The 14,470-nt window shown below is 37.8% G+C and overlaps 1 protein-coding gene across 4 annotated transcripts; it reads left to right on the top strand.

Moving 5' to 3' along the window:
• Positions 1-991: 991 nt before the first annotated feature.
• Positions 992-13,634, top strand: LOC108035995 (GIGYF family protein Gyf). Of its 4 annotated transcripts, XM_017111873.3 has the most exons (9): positions 992-1,079; positions 1,485-1,854; positions 1,909-2,082; positions 2,140-2,425; positions 4,006-6,624; positions 7,294-8,256; positions 8,315-8,389; positions 13,150-13,304; positions 13,357-13,634. In XM_017111873.3, the coding sequence occupies exons 2-9, from the start codon at positions 1,519-1,521 to the stop codon at positions 13,480-13,482; spliced, it is 4,734 nt and encodes a 1,577-aa protein (XP_016967362.1). In that variant the 5' UTR covers positions 992-1,079; positions 1,485-1,518; the 3' UTR covers positions 13,483-13,634. The 4 variants fall into 4 exon arrangements, with proteins under 4 accessions (XP_016967362.1, XP_016967363.1, XP_050742804.1 ...); XM_017111874.3 differs by lacking the exon at positions 992-1,079 and having other exon boundaries at positions 4,006-6,591; XM_050886847.1 differs by lacking the exon at positions 992-1,079 and having other exon boundaries at positions 4,006-6,591; positions 7,276-8,256.
• The last annotated feature ends 836 nt before the right edge of the window (positions 13,635-14,470 follow it).

Here is a 14,470-nt window from a genome sequence, read left to right as displayed (position 1 = left end):
GTGCTCCCTTAAGCTGAGTAACGGGTATCTGATAGTCGAGGCACACGACTATAGCGTTCTTCCCTCTTTTTTTTAAATGGTTTGAAATTGTCGATGCTTGACAGTAAGGCCCTGCTATATTATGAGCGGGTGAACTTTGAAATCGTTGGTCACACTCCAAAGAATAAGACTTTTCGCCAGTTGAAACTCTTAGCTGAGCTGAGTACCAGGCTTAACTGAAGAACTTTTCGGAATGCAACAAAGGGTGGATAAATCGCTGTGGAAAGAGGGTATAAAATTCGTAAGTACAATGGAATCTATTGTTGCAAGGCTACAATAAATTTTCAATATGTACCAACTTTGTTCATAAAAAATACATTTTTAGGACCAATTTATATTGATAAGCAAAATTTTTGTAGTTAGTCAACCCCGCAACTCCGCTTTCGTGCACTGTCAGAAAAACTGTTATTGCTTAATTCTAGGATAGTCAACGATCCAAAAACTACCATTAAACATATATCACCGACAAAGACCCTACTTTTGCCTATGAAAACGCTAGACCAATATGACTCCATAAACCATATGTTTTCTAGGAAATATATTGCTAGTAATATATAATAAAAAAAAACTGTTTCACAGGGATGAGCTCTGTGGATTTAGTCTATAAAGCTCATCAAAGCCAGCTGCTGCTCTAGTACATTTGGAAGTAGACATGTTGAAAAGTGGCCACACTGGTTTCGACTGCATATTGTCTTGGTATTAGTATTTTACTATAATATCTCTTTGGTACGTGTAAGTAAAGGTTTTGGGATTTTGCAATAATTTTTGTAATATTTTTTAATGTGATTGCCGAAAAATGCATTTCAAATGGTTTGAACAAATGCGAACCTGAGTATTTACTCAATACACCCAACTTTCGTGTGTTTGATATGCACTCTTACATTTTATTCACGCACATCAACGCGCATTATAGTACTGGTCCAAACTACATACAACAGTGTAGATTATTGATGAACTTTAGTAGTTTTATTTATTATTTTTCTGTTTGTACAGTTAAGTCTGTTGCTAGCAAAATATCGGAGAATGGAAACAAATTAAAGGTTAGATGTGCCACTTAAACATTTTTATATTTAAAACTGGAAAATCGAATGTGCATGTGTAATTACGTTTGTATGGAATATTTCATTTTAATTTTTTAGGTTAGGATTCTGTGTTGTCTTACTAATTAATTCCCTTACTTTATACTGTATATTCGGTAATAACGTGGAAAGTTGTATAAGTAGTTAGTGCGCGTCCTCATTATGGGAGCCGTTAATTGGTCTCCAATTCCAATTTCTCTGAGCAATGTTTTTTGTGATTTATATCAAGAGTGAAACTAATTCGAACAAGATTCATTCAATTTTAGCCCAGTGTTATCCCAATCTCCATTTAATCAGAACCAACCCGATTCGTTTGTTTTCTTCTGATAAATTAAAAAATTGAAAACATATTCTTTTTGAATTTAGCGTCACCGTAACATTGGAAAAGAGGCTACTGAAAATGACAGATTCAATGAAATTCGGTCCGGAATGGTTGCGCAATATGTCAGCCGAGCCCTCGGGCTCTCCCAGTACTTACAACGTCAGCACTGGAGCCCTAAATAGTTCGATTGCAGCGCACAGCCTGGGCCACAACGCGACAGCCTCTTCATCGCGTAATTTATTTCCAGAATACCGGTACGGTCGCGAGGAAATGCTTTCCTTGTTCGATCGGAACTGTATGCTGCCGCAGATCCTGCCTTCATTCAAAAAGCTTTTTGTGGAAAAGGTCCAGTATCCACTTGCTTTGACACCAAGTTCCGAGGAGGACAACAACCAAAATGTGCTCGGGAATAGCGTAGGTCAAATGATTTCCCTTACCTTCCAGTATTGAAGTTTACTTTGCAAATAGTCGCGACCTGCCTGGTTGCAGCGATCGTCTGGTGGATTTAGTACTGCCTCTCGGGGCACTGGACGTGGTGGGACAGTCGATCGGGGCCGAATACGCGGCAAATCTGTCTATCATCCTATATACCAACGCCCAAGTGGTCTTTACGATGAGGGCTTATCGGTAATATCTATCAAGGTAAATGAAAAAATTTAATGAAAAATTCGTTGCTACCTTATAGTTTTATTGTTGCAGGCTGAACGCACTTGGAGTGAACGCAACGGAACTGGTGATTCTGCCGTGACCAACATCTCTAGTAGTAGCTCAGGTGTCCTTGACTGGAACGGGACTCCAAGCTCAAGTCCTCGAAAAGACTTCTCAAGTCATCATCGCAATATGGAGAACTGGCGACGATCACGGAATGAAGACGGCTCCGGAGACGGTCCAGTTGGCATTAGTGGTCCCGACATTGGTGGTTGGAGAAGCGGTGGTGGCGCAGGAAGTACTAATACAAGTTTTGGTACCAACAGTCATCGATGGGGTCAGTTACTTTCCATTATATTTTAGTATTCTATAATTAGTACAGGAAGAAAAGTTTGTCTACAATTTGACAGGTCCTATCTACCTCTTAAAATAATGTTTTGCATGGGATTTATCCTGTTTAGGAAAACCGCTTAAACCCCTCTAACTACGCCCCTAATTTGACCAGGTTCTAATGTTGACCACATCATAAACGGCTGCAGAGGTGCATAAGTAATCTAAGAACACAGTTTTCATCCATTAACTTCCTAAAAAAGAAGCCAGGCTTAGCTTTGCTTATTGCACCAGCTTTTTATATTTTGTATATGTTTGAGATTATGAAAATTTTATTTTAGTGGTCATTGGGAAATGAGCATCCATTTTATCAAGCTTAGCTGGCAGCTTTGACTTTATTGGTCGAGAAAACCAAATTTCTTTTGCAAGTACTTTACCTGTTTGAGAATTGTTAGCTGGCATTCGATTAATGAACTCTATGTTGCTAGATCTTAATAGGGGGTTGCAATGCCAAGCTTAAGATAATTTCGCGGGTTACATTTTATCCTTTCTTGGGTAAAGTTGGATAAACCTAAGTATTGAGCACTATTACAGTCCTGCGAATAATTTTACCACGTGACTTGAAGCATTTACTCACTCAGGACCTTGCGGACATAATTGAATCGGTTCGTTGGAAAAAAGGTTTACATAAAAAAAAGGTTTACCTGAAAATTACGCGACAGTCTCAACGGTTAGTTAAGACAACATTTTCAAGATCCTCGTCATTCTGGAAAAAAATTTTATTCAAATGAAGGAAAATCTTTCCCTTTAAGACTTTACATGCGATGTAAATGTGTAGGATAATTTTATCCTTGTTTTCTAAATCCAACGTCGGATGACCGTGGATTTGGTGGTAGAACTTTTCTAAATAGATGGGAGCTTTGAATATATTTTGAACTCGGGGAAAATTATGTAATAGGAAACATCTCTCCAACTCCATAAGTAAAGTGTTCTCGTCAATACATTTCCCTGAAAAGAATACAATATGCCGAAACACTTCGGGAAATAATAACGCAGATATCTCGTAAATATTCACAAAAAATTCTACGCAGCGTAGGTCTGTCACGCGAACATGACACGCACACATACCGCCCAGAACTATGCGTAATGTAGCTGTAAATGAAAAGTGTTGGCAATACCTGACAAGAGAGTAAGAATTATTTTTAATAAAAACCGCGGAATAAGACTTTTTTTTAATAAAATATACAGTTTGTTTACGTTATACAATTTTAAACCTTTTTTTTTGCCAAAAATAAAATTAAGTGATATTTACCCATCCTAAGACGCTGTCTAGGACTATTGTTTTTTTTTTTTACACTCATCACTTATATTCAGTACCTGAGTCAAACGACTACCGGTATATGGTTTCTTGAATACGTTTATGACATTTATTTCTGGTTTGGATTTCGCTACAAGGGCATATAAACTTCGGGTGGCCAAAGCTTTTTCCTCATAAAAATGGGCGTTTTCATTACAATATTCTGACTTTAACTAACTAATTAAACATATCTGCCAGCAAAGTTATTAATTTTAATCCCTTACTTTTAGGGAGGTCTACAAGTTGGCGCGATGAAGATGTTCACGTCGACAATCCAAGTACTTTGCAACGTTCAATTTCAACGGTTGGGACTGTAGGCCCGGATCGAGAGCGGCCTGGAAACAGTAAATCATCCGGAATAGGAGCTGGAGAGGCAGCCGGCTCATCCAACCCTTCTGTACGACTGTTAAGCTCGAAGACCTCGCCATTGTGGGCTGTCAATAATGTAGTTGGTAATGGTGGCGATGACAATCTTCCTGAATGGGCTATGGAAAATCCATCAGAGTTGGGTGGTAGTTTTGATGCTAGTGGAGCCTTTCATGGTGATGCTGATCCTCAAAATAACAAAAGTTTAAAAGCCAAAGGTTTTAACTCTGATCAGAGCTTGTCAAAATCTAAAAGTGAACCCCTTAATGAGAATGATAGTGTAAACGATAAAACTTCTGAAGTCTCTTTAACGAATTTATCGGCTTCGCAGGAATTACCCGAAAGCCGTTTGTCTCCAGTAAACTCAACAACAAAAACGGATGTCATCCATGGGGATATTTCAGATCGAATCAAAGAAGTTGCCGATGAAGTGGAAAAACTTATAACAGAAGATGATAATAAACCCTTTACGAATTCAAACCAACTTCAAAGTGATAGCGGTCACTTTCCTGCTGCGCTGCCAAGCTTGACAGATAATGAGTTGAGCACGACACCGATTTCTGTGAATCCTTCTATAGTGCGACAGCAAGTAGCTACCACCATGCCTATACAAATCGCAACTACAATTTCAGAAGCAACTCAACCATCTCATCAGCATTCAACTGTTCCGTTTTCAAATCTGGTTGCTATGCAGCACCATAACATGCAACATCAGCCACATTTTTCAATGGTTCCTACGCCACATTTGATCAATCCAAATCTCAATGAATTATGGTTTTATCGGGATCCCCAGGCAAATGTACAGGGTCCATTCAGTGCGATGGAGATGACCGAATGGTACCGTGCTGGGTACTTTAATGAAAATTTGTTCGTGCGACGATTCTCCGATAATAGGTTTAGACCCTTGGGCGAGCTTATAAAATTTTGCCATGGGAACATGCCATTTACGCACAGCCACCTACTTCCTTCGCCGATGGACTTGGAGAATCTTCCTGTTGGTCAAATACCAGCCACACTTTCAGCGGGACTTCCAATCTCGCCCCGTAAGCAATCACCAATTGCTCTCCCGCTGACTGTTGTCGAACAGCAATTGCAACAACAAAGATGTGATCAACTTAAGGCAAATGTAACCGCAGCCGCTGAATCTCTAAGTGCAGCAATTAAAGGAAATTTAGGAGGAAATAGCATCACCACCACGTCCCAAATTCTTGCAATGCGATTTCAGATGTTACAGGACCAATACTTACAGCACCAAGAATACCAAATCCTGGCAGAGCTATCCAAAAATGAATGCTTTCAACGGCTTTCGGCTGTCGAGAGAGAGGCGGTTGTTCGCCGCAAAGTTCAAGTTCTTGTCCTACCTGAGTATTTGACCAGTTTAAACGGTCTGAGCAACTCTCTTTCCGTGTTGAATCCTGCTGCCGGAAGCCAGTTATATACTGCGGTGGCTGAACAGGCTAAGAAGGATCAGCAGCATATGTTTGGAAACAGCAACGAGCAGCAAAGAACAGGAGGTAATCTACTAGATGCTAATAATTTCATACTAAATGCTCAAGTTTTGCATCAGCAAGCTCAGTCAGTAGTTGTTCCGTTAGCAGCATCCGTGGAATGTGTTATGGAAAGTGGATCTGCAGGCGACCTAAATAAACTTGAAGATCAGCCCAGAAATGATTTGGACCTAATTAATGAATACAATTTGCGAATGCTTTTGCGTGGTCAACCAACAGTTAACCAACAGCAACAACCTTTGCTGCCAACTTCTGGTAACGAAAATATCTCTGGAGGAGATTATATAACTGAAACACAATTGCTAGCGGCTCAAAACTTGATGATTCCAATGTGGTTACCTCCTAGCAAGCAACAACAACCTGACCCACAATGGCCTGGACTGACTAACGAGAAAGCAACTCTATGGGAAGTAGGCAACCTACATGAAGAGCCCAGTGAGGATCAACAACTTTTAATGCTCAGGTCTTCGCAAAGCTGCTTTCCAGACACAGTACAGTCTGTCCCAGCAACAACACCATCGCAAGTTCAACCAGAAAATAATTTTAAACACAGCAGTTCAGCGGAATTAGAACAGCCCCACACAACTGACAATCTAAAGGAATCACACAATCAACAGTTGGTTCAATCCTTTGCTTCCGAATCTGAACATCAAAATAAGGAGCGAAATCTACATCAGCAACAGATAAAGCATTCTAGCAAGCAGGTTTTGAATGTTAAACAGAATGTGGCACAGAACTTGCCAATAAAGCGAATCAATGAAGATGACCGCAAACGAGAGCTGGCAGAAGAAAAGAAGCGGCAGAAGGAGGAGCGCAAGCGCCAGCAACTGGAAGAAGAAAAGCGTCGGGCTATTCTGGAATCTGAAGAAAAAGCGCGTCAAATGCAGGAAGAAAAGGAAAGGCAACAGCAAATACAAGCACAACGTCGAAAAGCATTGTTAGGTAACGCTCAATCAGTTCAAAGTGGTATAATAGGTATGTTTTCATTTTTAACGTTATGTAAAATATTTAAACTAATACTTTAAATTTGGGTTGTGTTTACTATCAAACAAAAAAACTCTTAACGAGGTAAAAACAAGACACTAGATTTTTACCTCGTTAAGAGGTGTGTTTGCTTGAAATCAGAAGTTTTTGTTTAAACATATAATTTATCTACTTTTACAAGTCATAGATTTCGTGTTCATTTCAATCATATAATATATCTACTTTCTCAAGTCATAGATTTCGTGTTTCTTATGTTGAACTGTTTATAACAATTTAAATGTGTCGAAGACCCTAAAATAGGGTACAGATACCCAATTTTTTCCATAATTTTTAAACGATTATATTTAAACCCATCATCTATAGCGTAGGTGATGAAAATAGCAAGTTTTTCCAAAAATGGTAAAACTTAAGATTTCTTTATCAAGCTGTTTCTCATCGTCTAGGGATTTTAGTGCCTTCAATAAATTTGTAGGACAAGCTGACAAACAAAAAAAATGTTTATTTTGACAAGTCCCCAAAAAATGTTCTATAAAATTTGTCTTTTTTAAGGTCGTCCTTCCTAATTACCTTTTATAATTTACACTTTAAGTTAGTTTTAAACATAAACACACATTTTTGAAAAACATAATTGTTGCATAAAAGTGTACAATAAAATTCCAGCTACTTCCGTGTCTCCTCAAAGCAATAAGAATGACGCTATCAAATCGGCTGAGCCGCAGTCCGCATCGCGGTTACCATCTACATCTGTAGCGCCATGGTCTCTTCAATCTCCAAATTCTAACAACACTGCCCCTGGTCTGGCTGAGATACAAAAGGCAGAGCGTCGGGAGCGCCGTGCAGACCAGCAGCGACACCAGGAACTACTAGATAAGCAGTTGCGTGCCAATGCTGCTGCTGCGGCTGAAGCTAGCGATGCTTTGCTAAAGTGGCAGGCAGCCCCAGCGGCGTCTCCCGTTATGAGCCTTGCCGAGATTCAAGCGGAGGAGGCCAAGCGGTTAGCCAACGAAATTGTGGATCAGCAGCGTCGGCGCGAACTTGAGCAACACCAACATGTCGCACTATCTTCAGCCCATGTAGGGACGAGTGGAACTACCAACATCTGGGGAAGCGCTAATAAGGCATGGAATGGTTCGTCTCTTGTTCCATCGCTTCCAATAAGATCAAACACAGGAACTGGACTGTGGGACGAACCAAGTGGATCAAGTGCTAATAATGGATCTGGAACAAGCATTGGCAGTACAGTTACTGCGGCCGCAGTTTTGGTAGCTGGACTAAACTCGGCAAATAAAGCCAATCAGCCAGCTCAGAACAAATCGTCGACTTCGTTTGCATCGCCTCGAAATCTACGGAAGAGTCAAACATTGCCAGCCATTCATAACACAGGAAAGACTACAAAAAGTGCAACAGGTCAACAACAGGAGAAACAAAAATTGATTCAGGTTCGTGCGTGTTCAAAAGTAGCAATTGCCTCTACAGAGGAGAAAGATAAAGAGAGAAAATCTAATGCTAAAAGTCATGTGCCGCAAAGCACGGATGCGACCATTAGTAAGGTTAATGAGTATGAAGGCGAGTTTACTAGCTGGTGTATGAAGAGCCTAGATAATATGTCCGCCAAAGTGGATGGTAAATATGTTTACATTTTAACCTCTTTAACAGCTGTAATATTTTCAAATATTTTTAGTACCAACGTTCGTGGCATTCTTGCAGGATTTAGAAGCGCCGTATGAGGTGAAGGACTATGTACGAATATATCTAGGTATGTAGTTTTCTATAGACTGTCAACGGTAGTTTCATTTTTTTTTTGTCCTTGTCATCAAAAAAGCACTTCTCTTTTTATACCCGTTACTCATGGATTAAAATGTTATACTCTAGATTCGTTGGAAAGTATGTAACGGGTAGAAGGAAGCGTTTCCGACCCCATAAAGTATATATATTCTCGATCAGGATCACTAGCCCTGTTGATCTAGCCATGATCGTCTGTCCGTATGAACGCTGGGATCTCGAAAAGTGTAAAAGGTAGAACAGTCAAACGTGGCATGCAGATTCCTGGGCTTTTTGCGCAGTGCAAGTTTATTTCAGCGGGGTGACACGACCGCTCACAATGAAGCGCCTACAGTAATTATGATAGAAACAAAATTGTAAAGTAAATGTGTTTGTCTCACCAACACCTATCGACAGACCTAAAAAATATGTGCCATGCCACTCTAACGCCCAGAAACGGTTAAGGCGCTTAAATCTGTCTGCCGCCCACATAAGATCTACTGAAATAGCCTGTACGTGCCGTAGGAAGTTAACTTAAGTTTGCATACCCTTGCAGTTATAAGAAATAATCAACGTTAGTAACACCATGTTCAAAATTTAAGGATTATTGCTAGCTATATAAGATAATATGTCAAAATACACCGAAGCTATAATTTGTTTCATATTATTTTCCCATCAATTTTTCGATCGTTCGTATGGAAGCTATATGATATTGTCTCGTCTAGTAATGCTGATCAAGAATATATATACTTAATGGGGTCGGAAACGTCTCCTTCACTGCGTTCCAAGCTTCTGATCAACTCTGCAAGGGTATAAAAATATTATTTAAATTTGAAATTTTCAAAGAAAACATTATAGATCTGCGGTACTGTAAAACTTCAAAAAAAAAAAAAATGCTTGTAAATTCGACTAAATACACTTTCTGGACTTTTTCATTTTGCCCGCATCAGTAAACAATTTAAGCATCTCGCATTAAAAGTATTATACATTGTTGAGAAAATTTTAAAAAGTTTATTTATTTAGTCGAATGTAAGTATACGATCTCACTTATTGTTTTTACCTCGTTAAAGGTGCGCGCACACTGAGAATGCGCGGCATGAGGATAGCAAATTCAAGGAAACGCAGGTCACAATCTGTTTTCGGCTCCGACATTTGTGTATAGCAACCAAAAGATCCGGAAAATAGAGAATGACCAGACTCAGTGTGCGCGCATATTATGTTTTTGTTTGATATCAGAAGTTATTGTTTTAGACATCAATCATTTAACACTTCTACTTTGGTTATGGTAATTTAAATGATTCCATGACCCCAACTTAGAGAACAAAAAGGTAGAATTCTTAGGCAGTGCTAGATTAACTGATAAATGTGGACATTTTCTTGATTTATAACTTTAAAATTTTGACATTTTTGAAAAAGATGTTGTATGTTAACAGTTGAGGAATATCAAGGACTTTAAAGTTTGAGCCGAAATCATAGGAGTCGTTTTTGAGAAACAAAAAATAGAATAAAAAAATCGGAATAATAATATTCAACAAAATCATGTTTGCAAAGCAAACACAAAATTTTTAGTATTCGCGGGTGTATTTGCATTTATAATTATAATTAACTGTCTCGCCAAGCTAGCGAGTTTTTCCAAAAATGGTAGAACTATTAAGCTCTTTAACATCATTAAACTTTTCGGAAGTCTACAATAACGTTTTGGAACAAAATGGAAAACAAAATCATTTAGAGAAGTCGTCAAAATCCTTGTTGCGTGTAACTTTTGAACGGAGCTTTTTCGACAACGGCCTGAACAAATTATAATTTCTCGAAACTAATTGATATTTTTAATTCTTAGTATGCAATCCTTTTAGTTATTGAGATAACTTTCGTTTGTTTATCACTTGTAACGATTTATCAATTGAAATTTGTAACTTGTAGATTTTCTTTTTTTCCTGTATAGAATGTACTTGTCTTTGCGCACTCTCCTGATGCGCTTTGTGACTACGTTGACTGCCGTGCACAGTTATCATATATTTAAAAAAAAAAACATTTTGATGAAAAATATATATTTTTTAAAATGCCACCGTTACAAAAAATGTCTTAATTTTAGTTTAAAAGAGTATCGTAACATTAGGTCGTGCTTAGTAAGAATGTGAGTACAATTTGTTTAACTTTCATTTAAACGGTATATTTTTCAACAATACCATCTACTATGTTAGAATGCCGTCTGTAATCTGTTTGCTGCTACTATTTTTCAACCTACGTTGCGCTCTGTTGGCAAGACTCTTTTTAATTTGTCATTAGAAACTGCAGATTTCACATATAGATGGAAGGAGTCGTTTATAATATCACATCAATGGAACCACAATGGGTTCTCAAATCTATCACCTATACTAAAGATGTTTGTTACACCGCATTTGCGCCATTCAAACTTAGGTCAATAACAACCAGCATTTTAGAGCTGAATTCATTTGTGACATTCATTTTTATACCCTTACAGAGTGTATATTGATTTCAGTCAAAAGTTTGCAACGCAGTAAAGGAGACGTATCCGACCCCATAAAATATATTTATTCTTGATCAGCATCACTAGACGAGTCCATCTAGCCATGTACGTCTCTACGTCCGTTTCTACGCAGACTAGTCTCTCAGTTTTAAAGGGGCTCAAACTTTCCCGAAAGTCTTTTCTACTGCAGGTAGTATATAAGTCCGAACCAGCCGGATCGGGCAACTATATCTTATAGCTCCCATAGGAGCTATCGGGGAAAAAATTTAAAAAATTATATATTTTGTGTTTTTAAAAATATGTTTTCTAAGCTTGGAAATAACAATTTTTCATTAGTTCTGAATTTCGAATTAAATTTTATCTAAATCAGACGACAATATCATATAGCTGCCATACGAAATACCGGAAAATTGGTGGGAAAATACTATGAAACAAATTATAGCTTCGGTGTTTTAGACATACATATTATCGTATAATATTGGGAATATTATTTTTTATATTTTTAAGAATTTTGAATTAAAATTATTAAAAATCGGACGACTCTAACATATAGCTCTCAGAGAAACGGTCAGAGAAATAATGAGATAATTTTTATACCCTTGCAGAGGGTCAGTTGAGCACCCTTGGATACAAAAATCCGTCATATGTGTGTTTTAGAATAAATATATACAAGTGCAAAAACGTATGCCGGATAATTCAATATGTAAGCAAGCATCGGTATTTTGTATTCTTAGCTAGTGATGGAAAAAATGTTTGTATGGTACTTAACTCAGAGGGATCAAATAATCTTGAAAAATTAGAAATAGGTCGTGTAAATATTTAAATATTCTTTTTTTTAACATTTTAGAATTCTAGCGGAATGGAATACTACAACTTTTGGAGTAATTCAATATTTTTTCACTTTTTAAAGTTTTAGGGTAAGGTGACAATCCAATTAATGTACACAAAACTCTATGCTTATGTGAATTTTTTTTAAAGAAATGTTAAAAATGTACAATAATGCACTACATATCAACTGTACATTAAAACAAATACATTTCACGACAGGCGCTACAGTTTTTTTCGGATTGTGGGCGTTAGAGTGGGCGTGACACACAATTCTTAGGTCAATCGATAGGTTTTGATGAGATAAATACATTTCAGTTAAATTTTTTCTAACATAGGCGCGGCACCCTGCTCAAACAAACTTGCGCTGCGCAAGAAGGCCCAGAAATTCGCATGCCAAATCCCACTCCTCTAGCTTTTAAAGTTTCCGAGATCTCAGCGTTCATACGGACAGACGGACACGACTGTATCGACTCGGCTAGTGATCCTGATCAAGAATATATATACTTTTTGGGATCGGGAACTCTTCCTTCCACCTCTTGCATATTTTCGACGAATCTGATTTACTCTACGAGTAAGTGTTATAGAAATAACTATATAATGTAAGCAGATACCGAAAATAATTAAATCAATTAAATAAATTGAAGTAAATCTTCATTCTACACCAAATTTCCGATACTGAAAATAAATAATCTTCATTCTTAGGCCTTTAGCCTAATTTTCTTAAAACTAAAAAAATGTAAATGTCTTGTAAATTAAGGGGAAATTTCAATTATTTTGCTTTGTTTACCCTATAATGTCCGTCTGCCTGCATGTGCGCTAAGATCTCGGAATCTATAAATAGTTACGATTGGGATTAAATATACAAAAACTAGGGGTTCTTGCGCAGCGCAAGTTTATTTCAGTGCTCACTTGCCCACTCCACACCCATGACGCTTATGTCTTTCTGGAGTTGTTGTATTGATCTATGTTTATTTACATGCCCCTAATCATACCAATCACAATATTGCTTTAAAAGTTATGAATAACTAAATTAAGAAGAGAAATGTAGTAGTAAAGAATTAAATGCGCCTAGCACGGATAGTAATACCCCAGTGTAATGTAGTAGTGGCGCTGCCTGCTAGGTGCAGGTTCAAAAGAATGTCCCTGGGATTTTAGTTTAAAATTGGTTAATTTTTGTTTTAAGGAGATACTACGGTTTTTAGCACGTGATCGACTGTAACGTTCTGTTTTTTATTTTATACTCTTCTATTAATTAGAAAATCTTTCATTGCATATTTGATACCGTTAGTTAATAAGTTAAGTGGTTAGCTTAATAACGTGTATATTTTATTAAGTTTGCAAAATAGTCAGGTCCAACATTTAGGAAAGTACAGCATGACGGATAGACGGACGCGGACAGCAAACAAAACCAATTTGGCTAACCAAATTAAATCTTTTAGGTGAAGGAAAAGAGTCGTTGGATTTCGCAAGACAATTTCTGGAACGGCGCAGCAAGTACAAAAGCTTGCAACGTGCCCAAAATGCACACAATGATGATATGTGCAAACCGGCACCCGCCATAACACCATCGACAAATGACTATGCTGACAGCAAGGTGAGTCAATAAAATTCAATTCACTTAACTTATTAATTGTTCCTTACTTAAGAACAAGCAGAAAAAGGTTAAGAAGAATAAGATGACTAAAATGGACGCCCGCATTCTGGGGTTTTCAGTCACCGCCGCTGAGGGTCGCATAAATGTTGGCGTACGTGATTATGTCGAAGGACCATAACCACTCTGGAAAGGACAACGACAACTACTAATTTTATATAAAATTACAAATCTTATAAACTGCAGAATTAATTTAAATGTTAAGTCCCAAATGAATATGCGCTAAACCCTGATACACCTAAAAAAAAATATATATATATATATACACAGAACAAAAAATCGTTGTTACTCAATTATTATTACCAAATAAATATTCGTCACGCGATCCCTTCTCGTATGCTATGTCGGTCTGAGCTGTTGGGGTTGTATTGCCCAGCCCCCGGCAATAAAGCACAAAAGAAGGGTGAGTCTCGAAAAATGTACAATAGTTGCGGCTCTGTCGCTTTCAGCTGGTACTGTTTCCGCCTGGTACAAGCATTATCGTTGCCGTTATTATTTTGTCGTTGTTGTATAAAATTTGTGCACTCAAAAATGTATACAGTACGCAATCAAACAAATTAATGACTTTTGTCTTTTTCCACTTGAACGGAAAATAATACAACACAGAGTCAAGGCTTCTTGGTAATAACTCTGAATGCATCCGAAATTTTGTGATATTAGAAACACGGGTTTTGAAAATTTTAATCTTTTATCCGATTAAACTAGGTGCAAAGTTGTGCATGAGGTTAAGAATCGCAGAGGGAGTGTAGGCGAGGAGATTTCTAAACGATCGTTTAGTAATCTTCGCTAAAGCTGGTAACTTATCAGTGACATACTAGATTGGCCGGAAAGTATGTATTTGGTAGAATTGGTCTTTCCGACCCTAAAAAGTAGATATTTTCTGAATAAGAATCATTAGCCGTGCCGATCTAGCCATGTCCGTCTGTCTGTCTTTCAGTCCATATGAACGCTGAGATCTCGAACACTATAAAAGCTAGAAAGTTGTGACTTGGCGTGTAGATTCAACACCAACACGCCCAGTCGTATTCCTGTCTTAAGCCCACACAAGTTTAAATTCAATTTTACCTACTTATGCCAATGGTCGAAATCGGACCATCCGTTAAAAAGTT

Source organism: Drosophila biarmipes, chromosome 4 (genome assembly GCF_025231255.1).
Source record: "Drosophila biarmipes strain raj3 chromosome 4, RU_DBia_V1.1, whole genome shotgun sequence".
Taxonomy (NCBI): domain Eukaryota; kingdom Metazoa; phylum Arthropoda; class Insecta; order Diptera; family Drosophilidae; genus Drosophila; species Drosophila biarmipes.
This window is presented reverse-complemented; position numbering and strand designations above follow the sequence as displayed.